Source organism: Charadrius vociferus, unplaced genomic scaffold (assembly GCF_000708025.1).
Source record: "Charadrius vociferus isolate BGI_N301 unplaced genomic scaffold, ASM70802v2 scaffold109, whole genome shotgun sequence".
In the NCBI taxonomy this organism is placed as follows: Eukaryota; Metazoa; Chordata; class Aves; order Charadriiformes; family Charadriidae; genus Charadrius; species Charadrius vociferus.
In genome coordinates this window covers 3,398,254-3,411,350 of record NW_009650060.1, presented here as the reverse complement: position 1 = coordinate 3,411,350, position 13,097 = coordinate 3,398,254, and the positions used below count along the sequence as shown (strand labels likewise).

The 13,097-nt window shown below is 47.6% G+C and overlaps 1 protein-coding gene across 1 annotated transcript in view; it reads left to right on the top strand.

The window, feature by feature from the left end:
* The first annotated feature begins 10,560 nt into the window (after positions 1 to 10,560).
* LOC104292343 (histamine N-methyltransferase-like) overlaps positions 10,561 to 13,097 on the top strand; it is a 13,490-nt gene continuing 10,953 nt past the window's right edge. The window contains exons 1-2 of the mRNA XM_009891706.1: positions 10,561 to 10,697; positions 11,639 to 11,691. Coding sequence (XP_009890008.1) covers positions 10,561 to 10,697; positions 11,639 to 11,691 — 190 coding nt within the window. The remainder of the gene's footprint in view (positions 10,698 to 11,638; positions 11,692 to 13,097) is intronic.

The following is a 13,097-nucleotide window of genomic DNA, read 5'->3' as shown; positions in this document are numbered from 1 at the left end:
CTCTTCAAAAAGACATATGGGTCATTTTAGATGCTTAGTGTATATATAGGTTGCCCCAGTAATTTAATGCCCAAAGTGGTGCATAGGCTCTGGGCTGTGGAGACATCAGGTGGGAAAGCCACCCCTGCGCTGGTACTGACAGCTGCCGTCCGGACTGGGATCCCATGGACTTAAAGGTAATAAAACACATTTTGTCAAAAGGATACTCTTTACCAGGTCAGAGTAATTTAAAAGCTGGGGTTTGGCATGAATGATGGCTCGCAAACATCTGAAGTGTTCCTAATACATGGTTTTACAGTCATCTTAATGCGAAGATTTTGTCATACGCGGCTACTGCCATCAGAGGGGAGTGAGTGAGTCTAAGCCGTTTCCAAAGCTTATCATAAGTTCCCACAGGAAGAGATATGAATGGCACGAAAATATTACACTTCAAGCAGAGAGATTTAGGAGGCATGTGAACCACACCGAGGAGCTGCAAGTGGAATATTCAGTTGTCAAAATAATGCTGCGATGGCGGCCGCTGCGCTTGCTGCATTAACATGTCAGAGCCGGAGTGACAGCCGACGTCAGTGCCATGTGCTCCGGGGGGGGGTGTGATGGCTTCCCAAAGATGGGCTAGAAGAAAGCCCTTCTAATTTCGGCTGATTGCTTTTCAAATGCGGCTCTTTCAGATCCTCTTCGTCGCACAAGCTCGTTAGGGAACAGCTAGAGGAGGAGGTAAGGGGAAATTCATAACGCAGAAGGTGCTGATCACAAGGGGATATTGTGTAGGTATGGGAGAGACATACCTATGGGAGAGACAGGGATCTTCTGAGACAGGAATATTTGTTTGCGAATAAATAACGTACTACTGCTGTTTCAAATGAAAATGACTTAAAACACGAGCAGGTATTAAGAGATGCATGAGTTCTGTATCGCTTCGTGCCTGTACCGTCGAGTTGCAGCCTAATAAAGCAGGTCTGAGGCTCCACTGAGTACCAGGGGTGGCCCCGTGTGACAGTCTCTGACAAAAAATCTCCGAGACGGTATTCTTCATTTATAAATAGTTGGGTATTTCTAGGAGTTCTTTCCTTGTATCACTGCATCTTGAAAAGAGAAAATAATTATTTCCATATATGGCCCTAAAAATTGCTTTTTTCATAATGAATGATTGTTGCTTGTTAAAATCCATACCTGTGTAGAAAACCTAAATCAGCAGCAGAAGTGGCAACGAGGAAGACCCAGCTCTTCTTCCCTGGCATAATTCTGCTTTCCCATGACATCAATAACCTGAGCCAGGTCTTTGCCGAGTCCTTCACGCTTCTTCAGCACAGAAACTAGTTTCTTGGCAGAGATCAAAGTCCCAAGGAAAAAAATGAGCTGCACATCACTCAGGACCAGCGAGAGGCTGGGGCTCTCACGCCTGGTCCATCGCTGCCTCACGGCTTTGCAGGACGAGAGCTGTACACTCTGGGTGATTTCTAGCAGCTTCGCTTGTGTGTTCACCATCCTTTAACAACTCCAAACCTACACACAGTAATGAAATCCCTTACCAACATTTTTTGGAACTTGACTTTCTTTCTGAGATTAATTTAATTAAGAATTTCAGTTTCAAATTACTAATTGAAATACTCTAAAAATTCTTTTTTTCCATCTGGGAGTAGAGCACTGATTTGTTTCATTAATTACAAGCCAGAAGTTTGGAGTGTTCCATAATGAGATATTTCACAAACAATTTTTGATTTGATTATCTTTGGGGATGGGGAAAAAGCAAAATTATTTTGACTAAGGCACATATTTGTAAAATTAATCTGTTTCTCAGATGTACTTGGGAAGATAAAAGGAATAAATTGTTCTTAGTAGTCAAGTTCAGGTTTGGCCTGTTGCAGTTGCTCAGTGTATTTTCACAACAAAAAGTGAAAACACAGCCAGGCATTAATTTTTGCCCCCCATATACTATTTTGTTTGCTGTATTTATTGTTGGGTGGTTTGTGGGGTTTTTTTGTTTGTTTGTTTGCTATTGTCAGTGTTTAAAGGCATTCGGACAGTGTCCTTAATAATGTGCTTTAACTTATGGTCAGCCTTAGAGTGGTCAGGCAGTTGGACTAGGTGATCATTGTAGGTCCCTTCCAACTGAAATACTCTTATTCCATTCTATTCTATTCTATTCTATTCTATTCTATTCTATCCTATCCTATCCTATCCTATCCTATCCTATCCTATCCTATCCTATCCTATCCTATCCTATCCTATCCTATCCTATCCTATCCTATCCTATCCTATCCTATCCTATCCTATCCTATCCTATCCTATCCTATCCTATCCTAAGGGTGGGGACCACCTGCAGGGGTGAACCAGTGGCAGAGGTTTGAGTCTGGCCATGCTGGAGAGGGGCTGGGGTGCTGTGCCCCTCTTGCATGAAGAGCTGTGGCAGCCCAGAATGTGAAAGGCCCAATTTTAAGGTGATAACACCTATGTTGGGTTTGAGGAGGGAGAGCAAATCCTCACCCAAACTGGATGGGAAATTCATGGGGCGCAGCCATGGGGGAGCGCATCACGCCTACTCCTGGGGGCTGCTGTATCTGCCAAACTCCCCCACGGTGAGGATGGGGGCTGTGAAGACATGAACGCCTTCGCCCAGGGCAGAGGAGCTGTGCTGCAGTTCCCCCCAGGCACCCCGGGTTGTAAGGACGGCAACTAATGAGCTGCAGGAGGAAAGGGGGGCGGCTGTGGCCTTGTGGCTGGCCCCTCTCCCCCGCGAAGGGATGTCTGCACCCGTGGCCGCGCGTGTGTGCATGCAAAGCTTTGGAAATTTCCATTTTAATAAAAGCAACCTTGGAGGAGCATGAGCAATAACCTGTCTGCTCTTTGGCACTGACAGTTCGGTTGTCCTGTAAAATGAGATTTTGCTACCCCGGCGCAGCGATCTTGTTATCAACCTCAGCTTACATCAGCGTGCTTTATTAGAAGACAGCAGAAATAATTCTTTAGACATTAAGCAACGTCTAGCTTCTGCTTTTATCAGGCTGGCTGTGTGTGATTAAATCACATCCAGAGGTATGCCCAATAAACTCCCGGATCTCTGGGCTCAGATATTTGGTCCATCTACAGATGTTTTGAAGCCTGGTGACAGGGTAGGAGTTGGGTCTTTCCTGCCCGGCCTTTCCCACTCCTGCTGCTTCTTGAAAATCCGGTTCCCTAGATCTGACCCACCTGCTTTGGACTCTCAGGTTTTATTAAGATCCATCCCCTGCCTGTTCCCAAGCTCAGCCTTGCTCAGCTGTGACTCCAGGCTTCGGTCCCTGCTCCAAAGGGATGGAACTTCGCCCAAGCGAGGGTCGCTGCAACCATGTGCATGACCAACGATCTGTTCCCACTCCCGTCCCTTCCAAGATAAAATCAGCATTACACAGCTTTACGCCTGTAATCGCCTGTCTACGTGTGTAACCAGCAGCCCGTCCCGATGCCCTGCCTGCACCCCACTCTTTTTTTAACTTCAGTAGCACTTTTCATCTCTGAAGGCATCAATTGATTAACCAGTCATCACAACACTTCCAAATCTTCAGTGGATCCTTTCGTGCTGCTATTCCCACTTCTGCCATGGGACCAACGTGGCTGTTGGAGCTTGTGCATCAGGACGACCTAGGGGAAATCCTGCCTTGCCGCTGGGCACGGCTGGTGGCCACCCCGGGACCATGTGGCAAGGCACGTTCCCCTGCACATTTCCTCCGTCAGCGAGGGCTGGCTCCCAGCATCGCTCGCAGCATCCCTGGGAGAATACATTATAATCATGCATTTGGACCAAGACCGTAACATTTCTCCTCCTTCCCAGAGTACAAATTTTCAGCCAAAACCCATGCAGATGTATCCCAGAGAAGGAAATAATTTGCAGATGTTGACTGTTCCCAGCTCTTGCCTTGCCTAAAAGGGGCCAGTGACAACTACTTGGGTCCTCACCAGGTTTCTGGGTGGACTCATCTTGCTTACAACTTTGTATTTTAATATTATACCACGCCACTGTTGGCCAAGTATCTACAGAGTTGTGAATTGTCCCCTGAGCTGCCATGACAGAGAGATGTTTAATGCACAGTAGCTATTATTTCCCAAATATCGATGCCCTCAAGGCTCGTGGGATCTCCTTTCAATAACTCAGCCTCCTGCCACCTAGGACAGTGCTGTATATGGGAGGATGTATGGTAAAACAGCACGGGGAAGTGATTTTTATTTTCTAAATATTGATGATAAACAGTGGAAAAACCACATTAATAAACAAAACCATGGACCTGCCTGAGGGCGGCGTGACAAGATTCTCTGTGGGATTTCATTTTGCAAAGTGATGCCAGTGCCCATCCTGGCTCCTACCCTTCTCTGCTGGCTCGTAGCTTCCGGCTCAGCACAGCCCTGCCCTGGGCACAGGTGCCTCTGCAGCACATCGTATGGAACCCGTTGGGAAGGGAAGGTGCTGGTGGCAATGCAAGTAAGGTCTAGGCAATGCTGCAGCATCCCTCCTCCCAAATGACCCTGCGCCAGGGCAGCACGGAGCCTGACGTCGAATCGAAACGGCTGGGATTTGGCTTAAAGCTCACAGAATGTGTCTCCAGGGGAAATTAAAGAAGCAAATTAACAGCAGCATCTTTTATTTTCATACAGCACTTAAAAGCACCAGATGCATCTAATTTTTATTTTTGGCTCTCTAAGCTTAGGCTTTCATATTAAATGGCAACTGGCACTTGGAAAACTCATTTTTTAGTGGACTGCAGAGGGAGAAAAGCATGGGCCAGATGCGCTGAGTTTATTTTCTTTTGACCAACTTGCACAGCTCTGGTGATGCCAATTAATCTGGATTTCCGGAACTGCAAAGAAAAACCAGGAAAACACCAGTGACCTTGCTGTTCAGTTATGTTTGAACAGTGGTGCTTATCGCCGGTATGGAGCCAGGAGAGGGCTTTGCCCGGCATTGCGCGGCTGCCGCTGCAGGGGGGTTTGCACCCACCGCCCGTGGGGGTCCAACTGCCGCAGATTGAGCATTGGCTGGGACTCTGCAAGCCAAGAGGAGCTGGCTCGGTTTGGGGCTGTCTGACGGAGTAGCTGGGGTTTTATTTTCCTTATAACGCCTCTTGCAAATAAAGTCATAATTGTTGATTTGAGGCGGTGAGACAGCTGTGGGGCTGCTTGTCCCTCCTGCGTGGCTGTGGCATCCCTCTTTGCTGAGGGACCAGCAGAAGGTACCCAAACGCCACGGCCCCGTGGCTCTTGTGTTGTTCCTTGGCGGAGGACTTCATACCTCCTTCCCTCCAAGTGGTTTGGAAACAGTGTTGTGTATGGAGAGAGAAAAAAATGCGGCGCGTGTTGCCTTCCCACACAGTCATCGTTCTAGCTGAACAATTTTAACTGTTGATATGAAATCTTTATTTCAGTAAACTTTCAGCTAAATGTCAAACTACAGCCATTTTTTCCTGTAACTGTGCCTTTGAAAGCATGATTATTAATATTACTGGTATTATTTTATATGACTTTCACAATGCGAACAGTTCATTTCTCCATCTAAGTCCAGAAGGAAAACATCTTCATTTAACTTCATAAAAATTATTTTTCACTAAACGTGAAGGAACAATAAATAATTTGAGGGACACATGGGGCAAATATTTTGTTAAGGCTCTGAACACCAAACCATAGTGTGAAAGCAGACGTGGGTCAGTGTTTTTTTTCTGCGCTTGTGTTCCCTGGGATAAAACTGCTCCTAACAGGGCTGTGGAGGGTGCACGCAACTTGGAAAATGCTTCCCATTGCTTAAGCCCTGGAAAGTAGGGGATAAGCAAAATGTCAGATGCTGGCAAGAAAACCAGCTAAAAAGCAAAGTGATCTATAACGGTAGGCTTCTACAGGCAAACTGTAAATGATACTGTACGTTGCTGTGTGCCACACACTGAGACAACTATTTCCAATTTGTCAGGAGTCGCATTTCTTATATACCAGTGGCAGGGCGTTATATTTCATCCGAGCTCTAATTAACCCGTTGATAGAGCCCCGTGCCTCAGTGCTCCTGGTGTGTCGGTGGCTGTGCCGGCTGTGTCCCGGGGGTGCAGGGGGTGCCGGGTGGAGGCGGCGGTGGGCAGGGTTTAAGCTGACCCCTCTGCCCTTGCAGGCAGCCACTGCCGCAGGAGGGTATGTGTCGGCCGCTCCTTTTCCAGGGAGTAACCTCCTCCGCACTGCCACGTTGCGGCCCTGGGGGTGGGACGGCAGCAGCCACCGGGAAGGTGTCCGGCCAGGAGCGTGTCCTGAGCACCGCAGGGGCATCGGGCCATGGGAGCCCACAGCCCCGAGAGGTACAGACCGCTCGCACGTAAGTACGGCCGCCTGCGAGACACGCACAAGCTGAAATGATCGCACTAAACTCCTCCAGGAGGGATCCCTGTTTTGCTGGCGTTCTGTAACGAGCTGTAACCCCGCGCGAGTAAGCCCAGGCTCCTACTGCAAATACTTTACAGCTGAGGGCACGCTCGCTTTGCTTTCTGGCTGCACGGGGAAGGTTTGAAGAGTTTTACGGTGAGTTTAAAGCGGGTTTAATTCTGCTAGTGCCGGCACAAACCCGGGGTGAATCAAATCACTGCAGTGCAAACACAGAATCTGTTTTCAAAACTCCTCAATCTCTTTAGGGAGCTCCGTATAAATTTGGATTACCACTGAAGGGAACACGCCAAAGTGAACATTATTATCCAAAAGTTTCTATCATCAGCCTGATTCAGAAGAAATCCTCTTCTTCTTTCTCTTTACTTATTTTTAAAGTTAACTGGCTGCAATTCTAACAGCAAAACACATAATTAAATAAATGGGGCAAATTCAAACAGCCAAAAGCATAATGAAATAAATGAGACAAATTCCTTGAACTGCACCTAACATGAAAATGAATCTCAGCTGCTCATTAGAAACCACCGAGTAGGGGATGTTGGCAAATTAAATCATGGGAAGTAGAGGGAGGAATAGAAAAAAGGTTGATTATCTAAATCTCCTCTTATTAACTGCAAAATGTTTTTTTCAAGATTGAACGTAGTAAAGTATGTTAGTGGAAAATGACAAAGCCTCTTTATGCACTTAAAGTGAAAAGTGGGGAGTTGGGCAGAGCAGAGGAATGGGTAAAAAAGGAATATACCACTTTATTTTTAGGGTGGGTTAGTAATTCTCACCTGATGTACATCCAGGTGTTTGCTTCCTTATCCTCTCTGGCAAAAATTTACACTTGGTTTCCCTGGGTAAACTCAGATTTTGCTGGGGATTTGAGTGCTGCTCATGTGGGAAAAGGATCTGGGGGTGTCGGGGTGCCCGTCCGAGGCTTGTGCATGGTGGCTGAACTGGGTGGGCGGTGTGATACTGCCCTGCGAGCCTGAGCTGTGGCCCTCCACCTAACAGAGTCAATTCAGCTGCAGTTTGTTGGTCTGTCTGTCTAACGTACTGGCCAGATCACCTCTCTTATCTAACACCACCAGGGTCACCGAAGTTGGCAGCATGGAGATGAGCCCTGTGGCTGGGGGGGGGGCATCTCACAGAATCACAGAATGGTCAGGGTTGGAAGGGACCTCTGGAGATCATCTAGTCCAACCCCCCTGCCAGAGCAGGGTCACCTACAGCACGTTGCACAGGACAGCGTCCAGGCGGGTTTTGAATGTCTCCAGAGTGGGAGACTCCACAACCTCTCTGGGCAGCCTGTGCCAGTGCTCTGCCACCCTCAAAGGAAAGAAGTTCCTTCTCATGTTAAGATGGAACTTCCTATGTTCAAGTTTGTGCCCGCTACCTTTTGTCCTGTCACTGGGCACCACTGAAAAAAGACTTTTCCCATCCCCCTGGCACCCTCCCTTTAAGTATTTATAAGCATTGATAAGATCCCCCCTCAGTCTTCTTTTCTCTAGACTAAAAAGACCCAAGTCCGTCAGCCTTTCCTCATAAGAAAGATGCTCCAACCCCCTAATCATCTTTGTAGCCCTTCGCTGGACGCTCTCCAGCAGTTCCCTGTCCCTCTTGAACTGGGGAGCCCAGAACTGGATTTGCCGCCAGGGCACATTGCTGGCTCATGGTCATCCTGTTGTCCACCAGGAGTCCCAGATCCCTCTCCACAGAGCTGCTCTCCAGGAGGTCAGCCCCCAACCTGTACTGGTGCATGGGGTTATTCCTCCCCAGATGCAGGACCCTACCCTTACCCTTGTTGAATTTCATAAGGTTTCTCTCTGCCCAACTCTCCAGCCTGTCCAGGTCACACTGAATGGCAGCACAGCCTTCTGGCGTGTCAGCCACTCCTCCCAGTTTTGTGTCATCAGCAAACTTGCTGATGGTACACTCTATCCCTTCATCCAGATCATCGATGAATATGTTGAACAAGACTGGGCCCAGTACTGACCCCTGAGAGAAACCCCTTGTTACTAACCTCCAACTAGACTCTGCACCACTAATCACAACCCTCTGGGCTCTATCTGTAATTCTCCTTCCCATGCTGCTCCAGACTAACCCTTGTGAGCATCCAGGACCCAGCAAAGTTCTTAAAACTCTCCCATCTACTTGTTACCAGGCCCTTTTTGTCATTGTTGTTGTTTAATATACTCGATTTTGCTGTTTTTCCCCTTGAAAGCACCCTTGCTCTCTGAGAACTGGGGGCACAGGGAATGTGCGGAAAGCTGGATCTGCCTTGGTGGTGGTATGTGTGGAAAATCGTACCTTGGGCCCTGCTCTGGAGGTTGCTGCTGGACTTTGGGACTGCCTCAAGGACAGCAATTAACAGGTGTTGCTAATTGACCTAACAGCTCTGGTAGCAGCATGTGCTGCAGGAGGTACATCACCACCAGCCTTTGCTTCACATCCTCCTGTGGGAGCCTTTGGGATGTTGAATGATGTGGCTCATGGGGTGCAAACCCAGAACATGTCACAAGTTGGATGTTATCTTCGGCATGAACAGTAAGGAAGGTGAGCAAAGCCAAGCAGCTCATGATACTGCTGAAAAGGGGGCAGGAGGAGGAGGAAGAGCCAGGGAACTTCAGCTGCTCAGCATGATGGCTGTCCCTAGAAACCATCCTTTGAAAAGGACTAAGCACCAGAAAGAGAATAAGGGGATGGACAGGCAACATGGAGATGTCAGGGATAAATTTTGCCAAGCCCACATTTCTGCCAGTGGTGTAATTATCCTGGAGCACAGAGGAGAAGGAGGCGTTCCTATATGGGGGCTTTAGGGTTGGCACCATCTTCCCATAAGCAAGCGAGGAAGACGTGGCCTTGATGAGACAGCTATTGGGTAGGTGGAAAACTGGTTGCACAGTCAGTCAGAAAAGTTATCAGCAGCTCACTGGCAGAAAGGGAGGTAATGATGTGTCTGAACCTGAGCCCGCTACTCTTCTGTGTTTCTATTTGTGATTTGGGCGAGGGACGAGACTGTTGTTATTCGATGTGCAGCTGGGATGGACTGGGAACACACAGAGGACAGAATTATTATTCAAAGGCACAATGAAGTAGTTTGGAAAGAATCCCCAAGCAAAGCCCATGGTTTATATTTCAGTGGTCAAGCTGGAGAGCAAAGGCAAGGGCCGTGGTGTCTCAGTGGGGTGAGGGGAGCCGTCCCGGCTGCGCTGGGAGCTGGGGCACCTCAGCAGGTGAGAGGCTTTTGCTCTTGGCTGCTGCACTTCAACAACAACAGGGCTTGGCTGGAGACAGTCCAAAGGGAGCTATAAAAATAACGAGATGTGGCTGGGACATGACCTCTGCGGGGAAGTCAGACCTGATGGTAAGAGATGCAGTGTAGTCCTTAAGCCTGGGACCTGCAAGAAAGAAGGGGACCTCTTCCTCCTTGCCAGTTAGGACAAGACGTGATGGACTTAAACTGCAATTTAAGAGGGGATGAGCATGTCTTTGTGCACTTTTCAAGGTACGGCCTGACATTTCCCAGTAGCACACTCTGCCTCCCCCACTCCCGACTCTGTGTAAGCCAGGTTTAGCACAACATCCATTCCAGTAACTCACGTGGCTTTCGTGAATTAACTACTTAGCCCACGGGAATTATACCATTATCTTCAGAGGAACTAGAAAAATAAAGACTGCATTTATAAGGTTTTTATTGTTTTCACTCCACCATCAGCATTCCCTTTAAGAACATCAAAAGATTGAAAAAACAGATAGAGACATCTGTCAGCACCTCTGGAGATGTGTGTTGCACTTTCTTCTAATCCAGACCGTCTTTGGAGCCATTCCATGCCTTCAAGAAATAGGGGAATTTTTCTTTTATTTAAGAACCGTCTAAAGATCCTTTTACTGGGTTTTAACAGAGCCCTGTGTCAGCACAGTTAAAAAAATGCTGGCATTTCCTCTGCGCGGATTAAAGATGATATATTACCCTTTGCTACTCAAATGTGATTTACAGCTTCTCACGCAAAATTGCATAATACTTTTTGTAGTGCTCTAAGGCGCAGTAGCAGGGCTGAGGATGCAGAGCAAAGTCCGGGCATGTGCTGGTTTTCAAATCTCCCGTGTTTGTTATTCCTTTTCCAGGTCTGAAAGAAGAGCTGCAAGGAGCAACCTCTCCCCTCCCGCACCCTTCCGACCATCGCCATGGCATCGCCCATGAGGAGCTTGCTCACCGACCCCGCCAGATACCTCCAGTCTTTCCGCCTCTTCCTCGCCAATTCAACGGAGCACCAGTGCATGCAGGAGTTCATTGAGCGGCAGCTGCCGGACGTGATAGCGAGGTAACACGGAGGTGGCCATGTCGAGGTGAAGGACAGCCTGGCTTACGGTCCCACAGCGGGAACAGGGTCGGCCGGGCTCTGGGGGGTTTCCTGAGAGAGGCAGATTGGTGTTCCCCGTCGGCTGCCCCATCTGTGGGCCTCTGATAGGGCTTGGCTGGAGATTTCATTTGCGGACATGGCTGAACAGCTGTGGTCAGGACGGAGCCTGCCTAGCGGGGAGGAGATAAGGCTGAATTGTTTCCTTGCATGCAAATACAACTTACCCCGACTCAACTCTAACACGTGAAAAATGCAGTAACAGATATTACATTCTAATATTAAATTTGACTGAAGGCATCTTTTAAAAAGTAATCTTCAGTTAATATTTAGTCTCTCTCTAGTGTGTGTAACGCTCCTGCTTTGCCCAGCAGTGCGTGTTTTTGGCTGGAGCCCTCGCTTTGCGGGCTGGCTCGGGCAGCGGGCAGCTGGGGTCAAATCCTGGCTCTGGGGAGGCCCTGCTCTGGGCTCAGGGTTTTACGGCTCTGACAAAGCCTCACTAAGGGATTTTAAGCGTGTTACACTCTCCATTCTTTCTCCCCATTTAGCAAAATCTAAAACTTCTACAAATACTTCTTAAGCTGCTGGTCCTGACTCGGGGAGGTCTCTGGTCCTCGAAGCACAGACACAGAGAAGGCAGGTACCTGCTGCTGCTTGTATGCACTTGTAATGAAAGCAGAACTCCTCTACAAATTGCCAAAATAACTGGAAATTGGGAATCTCCAAAGAGCAGAGTTCTGCATCTGATCCCTCTTGCCAGCTCATCGGCATGCCTGTACATGCACACGTTGTGTTTGATTTTGTCCTGCAGATTTTAGTCTTCATGGTATCTCCAGTGCTTCACATGTGCATGTAACCCTCTCTACTGGGTAGCTCTCCTAAAATGTATAAATAATGTTTTTCAGTATTGGAAATGGGAAGTCTACAATCAATGTTCTAAGCATTGGTGGTGGAGCAGGTATGCTATGGACTTCAATATTGATATGGTTTTACCTTTTTTTTTTTTTCCCCAAAGAATAGAGGATTAAAAATTGCAGAAAGGAGCAGAGTGGGAAATAAGTCTTCTCTTGAAAAGTCAGCTCCAGAGGACAGATGGTGTTAGCTGGTGTGCGGCCACATCGTCAGAAAACAGCTTGTGCCTCTTCACCCTGATTCTTGTATGTCCTCCACGAGAAACCTCCTTCTGCACCATCACTTCTCAAGGGCAGAGAGAGGCTTGAGCTGCCCTGTAGTGTTTCTATGCAAAAAAAACAAAGTGCCGTAATGTCTTAGATTCCTCAGAATATTAATTTTTTACTTGCATTGCAAGTACTCTCCCCTGTAACTATTTACTGATGTGGTAACTCCCCATCATTGCTGCCTCCTGCCCTGCTATGTGACAGCCTCAGCTGACCTCTGTTTTACCTGTACATACTTGCTGACCACTGTCAATGCACAAAACCCCCATGGAGCTACTGTCCCCCAAAACACTGGAGCTGAACATAAGCTCCAGAAGAAATCCAGAAGAAATCAGGAGAAATGCATCTTTTATCAGAAGTTCACTGGGTGGAAAAAACAATACCAATAACATCAAGTGGCTTCTTCTCATTAAATTCTTGCTTAAGTTCCCCCATAATTAAAGCCTATGTTTTCTAATTCTGCTCTGCCCATTAAGTGATCAAACTTAAATTTTATATAAACAGTCAATTCAGTTTAAATGCTTTAGTCATACCATCTCCAAAGACTAATCTCAGCTTTGTCGATCTCTCCTAATAAGTGAAAATAATTGTATGTAAATGGTGGGTGTTAGTTATAAAACAGACAGTGTGACAGGGTGGGAACATTGCTCTCCAAACAAGAGAAACCATTCTTCCACCAAAAGAAATGTTGTTTTTTAAGAGGAACACTTTACTTAGTGAGGTACTCAACTCCCTAGCCAGGGACACTCCAGCCTGACATGATGGATATCTCTACTCCACTCTCGTGAGACCCCACCTGGAGTACTGCGTCCAGCTCTGGAGTCCCCAGCATAAGAAAGATATGGACCTGCTGGAGCGTGTCCAGAGGAGAGCCAGGAGGATGATCCGAGGGCTTGAGCACCTCTCCTATGAGGAGAGGCTGAGAGAGTTGGGGCTGTTCAGCCTGGGGAAGAGAAGGCTCCGGGGAGACCTTATTGCGGCCTTCCAGTACCTAAAGGGGCTACAGGAGAGCTGGGGAAGGACTTTTTACAAGGGCATGTAGTGACAGGACGAGGGGGAATGGCTTTAAACTGGAAGAGGGCAGGTTTAGATTAAACATTAAAAAGAAATTTTTTACTTTGAGAGTGGTAAGGAACTGGCACAGGTTGCCCAGAGAGGTTGTTGAGGCCCCATCCCTGGAGGTGTT